Source organism: Ipomoea triloba, chromosome 13 (genome assembly GCF_003576645.1).
Source record: "Ipomoea triloba cultivar NCNSP0323 chromosome 13, ASM357664v1".
NCBI lineage: Eukaryota > Viridiplantae > Streptophyta > Magnoliopsida > Solanales > Convolvulaceae > Ipomoea > Ipomoea triloba.
Window position 1 is genome coordinate 5774124 of NC_044928.1, and position 16639 is coordinate 5790762.

The 16639-nt window shown below is 32.4% G+C and overlaps 1 protein-coding gene across 1 annotated transcript; it reads left to right on the forward strand.

Annotated features, from left to right (window-relative positions):
* The first annotated feature begins 2697 nt into the window (after positions 1-2697).
* On the forward strand, positions 2698-16007 carry LOC116001098. The gene is made up of 5 exons (XM_031240997.1): positions 2698-2846; positions 14359-14566; positions 15227-15292; positions 15404-15463; positions 15926-16007. Exons 1-4 carry the CDS (start codon positions 2698-2700, stop codon positions 15416-15418), a joined length of 438 nt encoding a protein of 145 aa, XP_031096857.1. The 3' UTR covers positions 15419-15463; positions 15926-16007.
* Positions 16008-16639: the final 632 nt, after the last annotated feature.

The window sequence follows — 16639 nt, forward strand, 5'->3', positions numbered from 1 at the left end:
TCTCTCTCTCTCTCTCTCTCTCTCTCTCTCTATATATATATATATATATATATATATATATATATATATGGCTTCGATTGAGAGTTCGAGCGAGATTAATTATATTCATATATATAGCGTATAGGACAAGAGAAATAAGAGTAATAATACACTAAAAATGTGAACGGACAATTTTACCCTTTCATTTGACATCAACTTAACTAAAATTTGACGAAATGACCAACATTAGAAAGAATTTGAAAGTTAAGTGACTTAAATTTTCCAAATTAAAAATCGGAAACTAATTTTTAAAAATCAACATAGTCGGAGGACCACTGCTGAAATTAACTCTATATATTTTTTCAAAATTCCAAACTAATATATGTTTGAAATGAAGTCTTGATGTATGGGATTACGTGTTTGAAATTTGTGGTTTGATGGCTTCATTCATGTGCATACTAGTCAAGATCATAAAACAGTATTGCAGCCCCTAAGCGATAATGTTGCTAGACAAGATAATATATCTGTTAGAGAATATGACATTATCGACTTAAGTACTTAACAAGGTTGAGTACCTAAAATGTTTTGATTCAAACTTTTATTGTATTTGCATACCGATCTTCCAGCCTCTGGTTAATAATCCGTTTTCAATACTTGCATGATATTAATTGTTAGATTAAATACTTATCATATGTCAAGGATTATAACTAATAGTGAATGTGCAACTTTATTTCTTTATATTTGCGTTACAGTTAAAGTCACGCTTCGATTATATGACACTGGACTCGGCTATTCAAGCCTTCGCCCAATAATTTTTTTAATCAAGAGGGATAACTCCAAAGAAAGTAACTAGCTTGCTATCATAAGGCCCTCCCCATTAGTTATTTTTACACAACTTTTATTGAGTTTTTTGACATGGTGGAAGAGAGAAGGGGAGGAAATGCCCTACAAATGAGGGTTTTTGCAGACTTTGGTTGGGCCCCCCAGTGTGAGAAAGGACTCCGCGTCACGTGCGTGAGACATAATTCTCACGCCCGTCTAGGCGCGTAAATACATTAATTTTGTTTTCAACTTTATATTTTGTGTTTTTTTTTTCTTTTTTTTTTCCTTCACTTTCATTTTCTCTTTTCTAATCATACCTACAAAAACTTCTCAACTATCACACCAAAATCTCCACTGAGGTCTAACCCTTTTAGTACGAGAAACACTATGTCTATCGTTGGATAATTCAATACATGCACTCCTCACCCGGCTGAAAAGGTAACCCTAAAAGAATATTAGTCGCTCTTTTCGGCAAATTATTGTGTGAACCATGGTCCACATAGATGTGTGGACCATGAATATAAGGTACATTTTTATTATACTAAAAGTACATTATTTTTGTACCGATGGTACATTATTTCATAGTATATATAAAATAATGTAATTTTAGTACTTAAATAATGTACTCTAAAATAATGTACTTTATGTTCAAAAATAATGTACTTTTAGTACATTAAAAATTACTTTTTATTTATGTTGCACACAGCTGTGTAGACCATGTTGCATGCAATAATGATTGGCTCTTTTCTATTCCATACAAAATTAGATTCAAAAAATATGTGCATTATAACTATTTTTCAAAAGGTTCATGGTAACAAGCTAAAAATCAAGATTACATTTCACTTTAAAGATTAAGGAAAAAAGTGTTAAATATGCCACTAAACTTATTCCATTTGTACAATTGAATCATTGAACTTAAAAGTGTGCAATTAAACTATCAAACGAAAAAAAACTGTGTAAATGGGACTTTTTCAATTTTTTGTTATAGAATTTGAACATACTGTTTACATGGTATGTACTAAGAGTTGCCATTTCCTTTACCATACTAATTGGGAGGAAAGATGAAATGTTTTCAACTCAAATTGCTTTAAAAGAAATGAAAAAATGTATCAATTGCACATACATTACCTGTTTGATGGTTTGATTGCACACTTTAATTTTTAAGTTCAATGGCTCATACGAGCCTATTTGATACTTTTTCTAAAATTAAAATAATATTGATAATAACCTAGCTACTATCTTGGAGGGCTTTCATCATATCATTCGATCCAACTTATCTTACAGACTCTATTACATTATAAGTCAACAACGTCTCCCCTAAGGATCTATCTTATAACCTTCCATATGGGAGAGTCACTACATACCATCTGAGCACAAAGTGCTTGACAACATAATAAATGTATAATCTTACCATAAGTCAAAAAACTTAACACATCAATTATTGTCTCACTCAAGCGAATGACATTAGGTTAATTAACTTGGCATGGAATATTAATTCGGTATAAAACGTTAAATTAAACTTGCATAGATCGATAACCTAACCCACCACGTGATCATGACTACACTCATAATTATTAAGCTATACACCATTAAACCTGTACGTATGAATCAGTTATGGAAGCAACCCCGAGATTTTTTTAGAAGAATGACCCAACCAAGTTGGTCACACAATTGATTTGATAACCAATCAAATTTCACTTTATGTGAGAACTATTTATTGATTTTCTTGATTTAAATCGATTAACTATAAATAATTTAGATTGATTTATCGTCTTATGATCTTCTAATGACTAAAATCAAAAGACAAACTTCACTCAAAACACACATAGTGGCGGCAGACTTCACATAAGTCCAAGCTTATGGAAGCAACTAGGCATATTCTTCCTAGTTTACTAGATGATCGAGAATAGGCGGCGGCAAACGGGGGAGGGCAGAAGCAGACAGAAATCTCTGCCTGTCCTGTTTAGGATTGAAATGGACGTAGTGCGTCACTGGCGGATGAAAATTCAAAACAAGAATTTGGGGTGTGAAATTGACAGTGAGAGGTTGATATGATGAATGAAACCACACAATTTATAATATAACTAAGTTATCACACGCACGTTGCACGATTAAACCAATGTCCAATGCGTATTTTTAAATTAGTGTTCCTTAATTGGTTAAAGTAGTCATATAACAATGAGAGAGAAAAAAAAGTTAAACTATTAAAAATCAAAAAAATAGTCTCGATGCTTATCTATACTATTAATAAAAACAATATCCTCAGTTTTAACTTCCCGCCCAAAACAGACCGATAGTATTATGGTATGGTTTGCGTAATATTGTAAAGATAGTATTATGGTATGGTTTGCGTAATATTGTAAAATATGGCAATACAATTCCTATTCCTAATACAATTGTAAATTAAAATAGAATTCCTAATAAAATATATTCTTCCCTACGTTCCTATTCGTAATAGGATTATATGTCCGCCCAAAACAGACTGATAGTATTATGGTATGGTTTGCGTAATATTGTGATTTCATCTGCACCCCCCACCCCCCCTGCGCGCGAGAGAGAGCCTCTATGCTATACAATTCAATAAGCCTTAGAAAAACTCTTGTATAAGTAGTGGTGCAAACCACTTCTCAAACCAATGTGGGACAAAAGTTATTTGAAAGGTTTTTCTCTATATTTTTCTAACTCAAATGGGTTAACTTTGACAACCAATTTCTCATTCACCAATTATCAGTTTTGAGCGTACAATATATCAATCTTTTCGTCTAACTACGAAGAACACGAATCTACTTTGACCCGACCCAAATCGAAAGTGGACCCCACATATATTTGTACCACAATATTGCCAGTAAAATGCCATTTTATGCTAATTTTTTTCAACAGTTATTTGTCCAGAGAATATCAACGTGTTGAAGGAAGAAGATGATATATAGTGAAGGTCAATAACATCTTCACTATATATCATCTTCTTCGTCCAACACAACGCTCTACGGTCAACCAACAATTACTCAACTGATTATCGCATTACTCCCATGTAAATTTTTCTCTAATATAGCTATACTTACTGAATATCAAAATATAAGTGTACCTTAAGATCTTGCAATAACTAACCGACAAGTAATTAAATTAATGAATATGATGCAATAATGTAAATTATCTACCTATTGCATTTATACACTTATTTTAGAACACTAAATTTTTGTGATATTTGTTGCATGCAAGGAAGACTCATACTATTATTGCATTTATACACTTATTCATACTCATATTCGATGTTATAATTTATATAATTGTATATCGATTCAAATATTTCTTAAAATATTATAACAAATTCATTCCGTGCAACGCACGGGTGAAAATACTAGTATATTTTAATAAAACATAACGAAATTGTAAATAACTAAATTACAATTAAAGTAGAAACAAATAAACCACTTACATGGGAGCAAATTGCGTGTCACCATTGTCACTTGTTTGGACACCGGTCCGACCATTTAAAATCTGTGTAATTGTATTTGTAATCAAATACTTTATAGTTCGTCCGGACAGATTTGAGAATGACATTTGAGATGATGTACCATTTGTTAGCTTGTAAAGTGATAACATACATTCCAATGTCATTATGAAACACTATTGATTGAACTCGAGTTCCTTACATTTAGATATAGCATTTACAATGATGTTGGTAGTGAATGAAAGCATCTTCATAATAATAATAATACTAATAATGATAAAAATAATAATAATACTAATAATAATAATAATAATAATAATAATAATAATGAGAAATTTTGTACTCCGTACTATTTACTTATAGTTTCATTCTCAAAGACGATGAGCATATACTTTTTTCTCAAGTGTTGCAATAGAGTTTTTTGGTTCATTTTTCTTAATGACATTGAACTGTACAACTCCATCCCACAGTTTGTGTGTCAATATCAATTAACTTTACTGCATTTGTCATGACTAATATCCTTGTGCCATGAAAAATATGTTCATAAAGGATGTTATGAAATAATATAATGGGAACCACAACATTACATGCAAGGATACAAGTATAGATGAGCATATTATACAATAGATATATTTACATAACAATATGAGAACCACAACATTACATACAAGGATACAAATAATAGAATTAGCATGATAATATTTTGACAATCATACCTATACAATGTCAAATAGATGGTGTGTTGCAGAATATGTTAGGTTTAGTTTTATTTGAATACTAGTAAGAAGGGGAGCGGTTTATATATTGTTATTTTGGGTACACTAATGATTTAGTTAAGAATCTATACAAAATTGTATTATAGAATCCTATTAAGACTTCAATATTCTAATTTTAAGTTAGGAATCTATACAGAATTGTATTATAGAATATTGCCAATTTGTTCGAAAACTGCAATAAAGAAACAAATTGCCTAAAGAATTTAATATTAAACTTCCGTTATATTTAACGGAAAGAATTTGGTAAAATTATAAATGATTAGGATATATTGAGAATTTAATTAGAGGTTGCACAATAAGAAGAACACAAAGTACAATATGTTATAGCAGATTATTACACCAACATTATTTTAGTTTCAGTTAGGGGTCTAACATTATTGGCTCTTATTATAAGTGTAGATATAAGACAAACAGCTTGGTTGGCCTGAGCTAGTCATGCACTCTTATCTTTTAATATAATAGAAGTGAGAAGTTTGAAACCTCTCTTGTATAAAAGAACAAATTTGACTAGCACTTTGCTCATTAATTTGGTTCGCCCAATGGCATTATATTAGTGTAATAAGTATGATACGGGCTTAGGATAACTTGTGATCTGGCAAAAAAATAATATAATATAGAACAGCTGTTAGTATTTATTTTGGAAGTTTGGTCGAAGAAATGGAAAAGTCTCCTAATTAAGGTTTAATTGATTACGAGTCTCGATTAATGAATTTTGCACCAAACGGTAATTGATGGGACATTGACAATTAGAAGCGGCGGCAAGGGAATGATATATTCTCACGCATCTAAACTTCGCGTTTTAACCCATGACCTTTACATAATAGAATATTATAGATTGTTTAAAAATTCAAAAAATAATTTTTAAATTTTTTAATATTTGATTAACCAAGCACCTTCTACTCGGATGATACTTTCTCTAAGACTTTGATCTTTTTATTGAAACGTCACATAATCGAAATCCAGTGGTGGAGTATTAAAATATCACTCTTTCTTGTTGCCTGATTTGACGTATAACATTGTCCACACATTTATTTCCTTCTTTTAAGACATGAGACACTGCTTACATTTTTCAGAGTTAATACCATCTGTGCTCCTTTGAGTATAGTGATTTTGTCATCTTTAGTCTTATATTTTCAAATTGATCAGGTCCTTCGACTTTCAAATTGTTACCATCCGTGATCCAAGTTAACCATCCAATTATCAAATTTTAACCAATCGTAGTCTTTTTAGACGGACCAAGGCTGATTATATTTTAAAAGTTGAAGGATCATGAGTGGTTAACTTGGACCACTGATGGTAACAATTTGAAAGTCGAAGAACTATGAGTGACCATTTTAAAAGTTTAGGACTAAATATAAAAAAATTACTATATTCAAAGAATCTCATATGACATTAACTCATTTTTCCTGTCTCGAATGAGTTTTATATATGCATTCCAAACTTGTAATACTAGGTGCATCATGTACGTAGTGTTGATGCTACTGCGCATATTAAATGTTCATGTAATTTACTTTCAGATGAATTATATATAATTAATTCAAATTTACATAAATTTCAATGTTGATAGATAAACACACTTCTTATAATTTATACAAAATATGAAGAGTTAATTTCTAAAATATCCTCCGACTGTGACATTTTGTTAAATTGGTCATATGACTTTTAATTGCACCAAATCTGGTCATCTGACTATTGAAATTTAAGTCATACTAATCATCTGTTAGCATTAGAGTCAAGTTGGCATTAAAATAGAGGGCAAAACGGGAAATTAAGCTCATCTACTCTATTTTAATCATATTACGTCTCCATCTTCACATATTATGAAGATTTTTTAGTAAAAATTAGATATTCCTCTCCTCAAACTGCGATAAAAATACTTCCTGATTATGTTTGTCATGTAATGAATATGTTGGTTCCCTAATAAAAATCAAGTCTAACTCAAGGACCAAATATGCAATTTTTTCCTAATAAAAATTTAACATTTTATCATAATAATTTTCTTTTTCTTTTTAAAATTTTAATAATATTTCTCCTTTTTAAGGAATTTAATAAGGAAATGAACATGATATAAAAGAAAAAGAAAAAGAAAATGAAAAATATTATGATAAAAATGTTAAATTTTTATTAGGAAAAATTGCATATTTGGTCATTGAGTTAGACCTAATTTTTATTAGGGAACCAACATGTTCATTACATGTCAAACATAATCAAGAAGTATTTTTTGTCACAGTTTGAAGAAATGAATACATAATTTTCACGAAAAAGCTTCGCAATATGCGAAAATGGAGTAGTTATATGATTAAAATAGAGCAGATGAGCTGAATTTCTTGTTTTGCCCTCCATTTTAACGTCAACTTGACTCCAATGCTAACGGAGGACAAATATGACTTAAATTTCAATAGTCGGAGGACCAATTTGAATGCAATTAAAAGTCATATGACCAATTTAAGAAAAGGTCAGTCGAAGTATCATTTTAAAAATTAACTCCAATATGAACATATAATACAATTTAAGTGAATCTGAAACTTAATTGTGAATTTGTGATATAAAAAAAATAATCTAAATATTATGCCAGTATCATGCGACATGATTACGAAACGCAATATAAAATTGCATGAATATTGTGAAATTCGAATATGATTAGCACTCGTTCTAGTTTGAAAAGTTTTAAATGTTAATTTGATTGCGCGTAAAGGTGGAGGTCACCATTAGCCAATCTTCATGTTTAAGAATTTTTTCATTCATATTAGTGCATGCATAAAGAAGATTCAAGGTTCTCCTAAAGAAAGGAAAATAGAGAGAAGAATGAGAATGTAGACTTTGAGATTGATCAATCTCACCTCTATTACCAAGATGATTATTTAGGAAGAAATCCTTGTTAAACTTATGGGTCAAGAATGGATTTGAAGAAAGATGCATAAAACATAGAATGAAGAGAAATGGAATCCTAGGAATTGGAGTGGCGAACTTATCTTAAAGGAATTTGTTAATAGTCACCATTTGAGAAAATATTTGGAAGATAAGTTTGCTAAGGAGGAAATGTTCTTCCCCGATATCTTGAAGGATGAGCAAAAATTGAGGTTGAGTCGAGCGAGCTAGCGACGTTAAACTTAGCGCTTTATGGGAGGCACCTCATGTTATCCTTTATTTTAATGCATTATCATTTCTTTATTTTTCTTTACACTTTGATTTTTGATATATCATGCTTTCACTTGTGCTTTCATTTGTATATTCTCTTGACTCTATGAGTGACACTAAAGAGTATGCTCAATTTCAAGTAGGTTTCATGATGACTCTTTGGCACTAAGAGATTCATTAGGGGAGTCTCACATTCCTTCTCTACTTTCTTAGTTTTAAGTTGTGTACAGTGTTTTACTTGCTGTAGATAGTAGAGATTGTACTCCTTGTACTTATTGTATTACCATTTTCTTCCTTTGTGCTTTATTTTCTTTCATATTGATGACGATGTAATTTCTAAGTGTGAGGGTGAATAAAAATTGGATATTTTTTAAAAATTTTGTGTTCAATATCTTAACATCTTTTGATTTTTTTTTCCCTTAAAAGCTCTTAGAAGTTGACACTTACCACTTTGAGAATTTAGAGCCACACCTCACACATGAGACCATGGGATGATAAAGGCACTAGTTATACCTCCACCACATCCATATATTTCACTCCATTTACCTTACATTTCTTTAGGTGTAATGGTGTAACCAAGTTGAGCCAAGCCTTGTTCTTTCAATGTTAGCCCATTAAGTTATTAGCTCTTCTTGTTCTCATATTGCCCATATTGTTCCCGACTCTAGTGTGCGCAAGTCTTTGGTTTGTTTGGTTTAATTGGTTGATAATTCAAAGTAAACAAAATGTGGCAATAAGGCAAAAGGAGAGTTTGTGAGGTATATTTTAATCCCCTCCCCGTTATGAAAGAGGCAATTTGTGGGCTTGTAAGGACGCAAAAGAGACAATCTTAAAAAGGAAAAAAAAAAAAAAAAAAAAAAGATGCTAAGACCAATGCAACTTTGTAGGAGCAGGGTCTTGAATTACTTCCAAATCTTAATCTTTGATGGGGTATTCTATTCTCTAAGGTGAAGCTCTAGAAGTTGCAAATAAGTTAAAAATGTTAAAAGCCTTGCAAAAAGTGTGAAATGAGGGGCTTATGTCACATTTTGTGTTCATAAATAAAAGGACTTTGGGAAATGATGAATGTTTGGTTGATTAGAGCATCCTCATCAATGGGGTTATTTCACGGTTACTGAGGAGTTTTTGTAAGTGTGATTAGTACAGAGAAAATGAGAGGGGAGGAAAAAATAATAAACAAATCTAATTTAAAAATAAAAAATAAAAAATAAACTAAAAAAAAAAAAAAAGAATGTCAGGCGCGCCTGACTCGCCCAGCGGGCGCGTGCACTGCTGGGTGGCTGCTGTGCGCGAGTTAAAAAAAAATTGATGCCCTTTTTTACTGTAGAAATAACCCATATTTGCTGACATAGCAAAGTTTAAAAATTGATCCCTCTCTCTCCTCTCCTCTCACTACCAGCATAGCAACTTTTCTGACATGATCCTCTTCAGTATACGCTGGTGTAGATGGCCTTAGGACTTCTGCATTACTTTTGTCTATCTTTTGCTTTGGGATCCACTTTTCACCATTGTCCATGCTTTTTTCCCCAAGTCCTTTGAACCATGTCTTGTGTTTAGGTTGTGTGGTGAGGAGTTTCATATATACTGTAAAATCCTAGGGCATGAGTGTTTCCGAGTAAGAGTGTGTCAAATTCTTTCTAGCTTTTGGTTAATTAAAAAGAGTTGTTCTTATTTAAAAAAAAAAAAAAAAAAAAAGAGTTGTTCCATATTTACTCAAACTTTTGGATAAATTCAAGGTGTTTGAGAATTCAATTGATTCTTTTGTTGAATACTTGTTAGTATTTTTGAATTTGCTTTGGTAGAGTTTTTAGGCAATCTTTTTATTGTTTTTCTTTGATTTGTGTTATTTGCTTGAGGACAAGCAAAGATTTAAGTTGATGAGTGTCTAATTTTTCATATTTTTACATTGCATTTAAGCTTATTTTCCTTGCCATTTGTTATAATTTTTTCCAAAGTGTTCACCATTCGATTCATTTGTGTGTTTAGGTGTAAATCTTATGATATAATTTATATGAATTGAATGGTTTTGGAGCACTTTTGATGCATTAGGAGTCAATGGGAGCTAAGAAAAAACTAAGAGGATGGATAAAATACTTCCAAGGGAGCCAAAGAATGGTATTTTCAATGGTTTTGATCATATGGGCAAACCAAGACAAGAGTGGAAGAAAAGTGTAAGAAGTTGAAATTCCCGCATAGCTCTTCCACTGTTTGGTATTTGGATCATATCTCAGCATAGGAATGTCCAAATGAAGTGATTTTTATGCCATTGGAAAGAAAATTTGAAGGGCTACAACTCTTATGAAGACCTCAAAGTAAAACTCTAAAGCTTTCAAGATAAAAATGAATGGAGAATGACAAGGTTGTGCAAATCAAAACAGTGTATAAACTGAAGAAGTGGTACGCCCAGGCATATGCCCATCCATATGAGCATCCATTAATTCTATCCATTTTGTAGTACTTACTAGAATATTTGTATAGGAAGGAGTACACCCGTCCCTCAGCCCGTCTAAGATCTCAAAAAGGAAGCAAGTGGCATACGCCCGTCCCTGAGGTCGTCCCTACTTGCTCTGCCACTTATTTGAGCTTGAATTGAGCTTTATTTTCACGGTTCTGACCCATGGTTGAGCCCTAACCATTTTCTACTCACTCATTTCATATTTTAGGGTTAGATTAGGCTATTACTTAGGTTCTTTAGCAGTTTTGACGCTTGTAATCTTGAATTTGAAGTTTGGATTTCAAGATTGTTCTCTCATTTTCAATCGATAAGTTCTCCTTCTTATTATCTCTTTCTTTTGCAAGATTTATGTTTATTACTTGTGTTTTTGTGTTCCTTATGCTATTTAATCATGAATTGTTAGTTTATGAGCTTGAGCTAATGCTATATTGTCTATCTTGATGTTTTATTTGTGATTATTGCATATTGGGCTGAACTCTAATTAACCTAGGGTAGGTTCATGTGTTTATGATGGTTTTGTGTTTGAATCTTGTTAATGTTTGGTGTACACATTCATTAGCATGCATTTGGAGAATTCTTGGCTATAACGAGAGTTAGATCAAAGATTCGAGCCACCTCATGCATAAACCAAATTTTCTTCCCATAAAAATAGAGAAAATTGGGTGTTTTAGATGTTTTGTGTGTTTGATAGACTTAGAATTGATGAGTCACGAGAGTGGGGCAGTTCCTTGTTTATTTGCTCATGGAAGTGGCTTTAGACTAGGATATCTACGTGCATTCGCCTTTGATTCTTTGGTTATTTGTACTCCCTAATCCCATAAGTTGTTGAAGCAAATGGAAGATAATGCTCTCTAGCTTATATTATGTCTTATTTCTTTATTTCGTGTTTTATATCTTGTTAATATGTGTTTGTGCTATCTTGTTTAATTATCGTTGCATCAAACTTGTTGTTTACTTAGCTTCTTGTATATTTCCTTATGCTAGTGCCTAACTGATTGTTGTTGCATATTACGTGTAATAACCCTCAATCCTCAGAGGACGACATTGTACACCCTACATACACTCACTTCACTATTTTGATACACCACAATTATCGTCCTCACTCAAGCGAATGTGGAATATTAATTCAGTATAAATCGCTAAATTATAGTTACATCGATTAATATAATAACTTAACCCACCACGCCACTGTGACTACACTCATAACTATCTAAGTATTCACCATTAAACATGTACATATGATTCGATTATGGAAGCAACCCCAAGGTTTTTATAGGACAACCCAACCAAGGTGCTTGCACAATACTTGATAACCACAAAATTTCAAGTTGGACTCCATGTGGGAACGTAGTCGACCGGTAACCAATTTTTTCGGTCTGTTCGATTATCTATTAGCAGTTAGCGAGCGGTTAACTGATATTTTGCTCACCCTTATCTATATACCTTAATCACCTCCTAATGATATTGGAGACTAGAAAACTTAGAGACACTGCTGGAAATCTTCAATTTTCCGACCACTTTTCCGACCACCAAGAAAAATGGTCGGAAAAGGTGACATTTTTTCAATTTTCCGTCAAAGGATGATGGTGGACGGAAAAGTGGTCGGAAATTCCGACAACCCTTACATAGTGGTCGGAAATACCGACCACAAAGTAAAGGTGGTCGGAAATTTTTTTGGTTACTTAAAATTTTTAAATTAATCCTTATTTTCGACCACCAAGGTGGTAGGAAATTCTCATCTTTTTTTTTCGTTGTTGTTAACTGGTAAGAAGACCACATGATTTATCTTTGGGAAAATGGCAATTTTCCCCCTATGTTATGTGCTTATAGCACTTTTTCCTCCTGTGTTATTAAAGTGGCAGTTTTTCTCCCTCAGTTATTTTAAAAGTGGTAGTTTTCTCCTTTGTAATATTAAATTGACATTTTTGCCCTTAAAAATAACCATTTCATTTATTTTTATTCTCCAACCAATTATTACTAATATGTATGGAAGATCACAGTTCGATACGAACCTAATCGAACACTGTAGCAATTGAACTTAAATAGTATAGAAGGTTACGGTTATGATTCAGAACCGAAAAAATAAAATAAAATAATTGTTGAATTTAGACTATTTTTAAATTAGAAATAAAATTATAAAAATAAATAAATAAATAAATAAGTTTTGATTGGCGGTTCAAAATCGAATAAGTTTTAATACAATAAGTGTTTGATCATTTTTACTATATATGACTGTGGTTAAATTAAGTTCCGGTTCACGGTTCAACAATTATTTAATTTTATTCTTTCGGTTATGAATCGTAACCAGAACCGTCCATACTATTTCGGTATGATTGCTACAGTGTTTGGTTAGGTTCGAACCGAATCGTGATCATCCATACCTATAAGTAATAATTTGTTGGAGAAGAAAAATGAATGAAATAATTATTTTTAAGGGTAACAATGTCAATTTAACATTTCAGGGGGAAAAACTGACACTTTAATAACATAGGGGAAAAAAGTGTTATAAGCACATAACATAGGAGGAAAAAGTGTCATTTTCCCTTTATCTTTTTATCATTAATTATTTGACTCATACTATTTTTGTTTCAATTTTAATTTGCATTTCTTCAATTGACCACGACACATAGAATTTACTGGTAATAATGTAATATGCTGACATGTTTTGTTGTTTAATATAAACAACCAATTTAACATACTGATGGGGATTATTACCCGGGCATCGTGGGCGTACGATGATTGGTCCTTAAACTGTAGTGATCGGACAAGCTATCCAGTCACCTTTATCGACCTTCTCACCCTTTGAGATCCTGCAAGACATGCCTCATAGGAGCCCACTCGAGTGGTCGACCTGACCTTATTACCTTTGAGTGTCCCTCCCGTTATGATCCATAATCGCCATGCACTTGGTCAAAGGGCAATGGGCCTACGTTTGGCCCCGAATGGCCACCATGCAGTGTCCATGCCGAATGACCAAAATATGTTCCCTGACATCTATATATACCACATTTAATGCTGAGGAAAAGACTTTTGATTGTTTTCACAATAAATAACTAAGTAGCTCGGAAACCTTTGACGCACTGTCACGTTGACTGGGCTAATCACCTAGGATATAACTCACTTGTATCCGATTCACTATCAATAAAGTATTTTGCCCGTATTTGGACCGTGTAACCTGCGTATGTACTTTATCACATACATTTGGGCAAATTAGGATCCAAGATGCTTCGGAACAATCCATTAATAGTACACTACAAGAAAAATACACAAAGACAATGATTTTTTGTAATAGTGTTGTCTTTTATGTAAAAGTAGGGGTGTTAGCAAATAGAGGGTTCGTATTTTAAGGTAAACATAATTATATGAGAATCACTTCCAAGTGAGAACTTGTGGACAAATCCAAACTATTAATTTACAAGATTTGATGGATGAGAAATCATGTAAAAAATGAGTAGGATCATATTCATATAAATATTATAGAATTTTAAGATGAGTGAGTCATTTTTATAAATATTACTCCATATAAAGTTATATTTATTTTCAACCGTTAGATCTACTATATCAAATGATATTTTATAAAATTGGCTGTAATTATTTTAACCCAAAAAAGAAAAAGAACTTAGCGGTAATTTTTTTTGGGTTGCCGCCTCTGGCTCGCCAAAAAAATTAGAACTGGCGCCTTTCGCTGGCCAAAAAAAAATATTACTCCGTAGAAGTTTAGACTACTTTTTGATTAGTTGGGTTGGTCTTCTTCAATTTGGCCTCTCGCTGCACTACTTGGCCTCTCTTTCGACGAAGCGCTTCTCCGTCAACAGCAATCGCAGGTACGCCGAGAAAGGGAAGAAACCGCCGCCGCCAGAAGTGTTGCCAGTCCCCGGAAGGATTTGCCGCCGCCGGCGGATTAGGTTCCGCCTAATGCTATTCTTGCTCCAATTCCGATTTCAGGTATCCATATAGTTACATGCAATGTCTTCCGTTTTGATTTTGTGGGGCTAAGGTTAGAGAGTGCGAGGGTTAAGCTGCTTTGATTAGTTGGGGTTGAATTTGTTGAATCTAAAATGCTAATCCTTGTATTGTAAGAGTCAGTTGTGGGCTTTTAATGGTTTTATTTTTATGTAAATTATCAAACACATATATAGTAGAGAAAGGGTTTGTTTCCATGGTTTCATCCTTGATGTAGTACTGCATTGAAATAATCTAAAATGAAAATTGAATTTGTTGAATCTAAAATGCTAATCCTTGATGTAGTACTGCAAGTAGTGCAGTGGATTTAATATTGAAGCCTAATTATTATGCCTTGTAGATTTTAAGAGTGACAATGAGAAAGCATTATTTGAGATGTCAACTTAGATAAAGTCAAGTCATTTAGACCCTGCAAACCACTTTGTGTTTTATTGGATTTGATCTAATTCTCAAGTGCTGCTGCTGTTAACTTTTTGTTACTTTGTTATTCAAATGTTAATTTTACTCAAGTGCTGCTGCTTACTTTGTTATTCAAATTTTTTGTTACTTTGTTATTTGAGAATTAGTTCAACACTTGAGTATGACTCTTAGGGTGTATTTAGTTAAAGATATACACAATATTGTCTTCTTTTGTTACAACAGAGGGAGTTTAAGCAAGATGCATTGAGGCTATATGGAAACCTTGTGCAGATAGAAAAAGTGCAGAAGGTATTTGTGGTGTTAATGATCACCCTAGCTTGCTACTTTAAGTCCATCATATATATGATATTGTTGTAATCAATTGCTGTGAATTGTGATGTAATTATTTAGATTTTTCAGGGCATTGAAATGTAACGACACTGGGTATATATTGGAGGCTTAAATCAACAAAGAGTTGCGGTAAGTATAGTATACACACAATGCATTTCAATATTTATCTTTTATATTATGGTTTAAGAGATTTCATTGTTGGCAGACATGTTACATTGTTCCTTCTTGCTTATTCTAATAGGTCTGCAATGAAAAACTGCAGTAGCATCTTTACTGAATGGAACATGATTCTTTCTTGTCTTTAGACACTTATTGTGTGGTAATTTTATGCTTTTTACTTAAGGATCATAAAAAACTCAAAATATATATAGTTTTTAATAGTTTTCCATAGTTTTATATGCTTTCCATATATTGGGGAAACAGTTCAAGCTATTCAGACACACTTTGGAGTTTTACCGGAGTTGTACCCTTTGATTTGAATTTCTTCTTGTTTTGTGATGTGATTAATCAAATAACTGAATCTTCAGGTAGGCAAGTAGCCTCGGTTTCGGTTTTGTAGACACTTGTAATATTGCTTTTACTCTTTTTCAGATTCACCGGAGTTGTACCCTTTGATTTGAATTTCTTCTTGTTTTGTGATGTGGTTAATCAAATAACCGAATCTTCAGGCAGGCAAGTAGCCTCAGTTTGAGTTTTGTAGGCACTTGTAATATTGCTTTTACTCTTTTTCAGATTCACACCCTAAACTTACTAGCTACTAAAGCCATCTAGCATGTTACAATTTTGTTTAGTTCCTAGTGTTGACTACATTATATTATTTAGGTATCAAACACTGTTTCCCGAGGCTGAGAGGCAAAGAAATTCAAAATTTGGACAATCATCTACACATGCAGCTTGTGAGGAACAAATTGAGCAATTAAAGGAAGAGAAACAAATTTCAAGTGCTCAAATCTCAAAATTGCTGCACTTATTGGTGTAACTCGGCAGTCATTCCAATCTACTTCTCCTAATTTGCATGGAGTTGATAGTTATGGTGCACTTGTGAGTATAAATGTAGGAAGCCTTTGACTTGTAAAGTAGTATTTTAGAATTGAAAATTAATAGTTTTTTTGAGGTGGATATTAGAATTAAAACATTATGTGTAACTAAATTTACTATTTAAATGTATAATTTTTGTAGTATGGTTATGCAATTGTTAATTACTTGTTTTAAAATTATTAAAGCATTGTATAATTTGTATGAAAATGCATATTGAAACAGTAATTTTTATTTAAAAAAATTATTAATTATTTCCGACCACCCCGT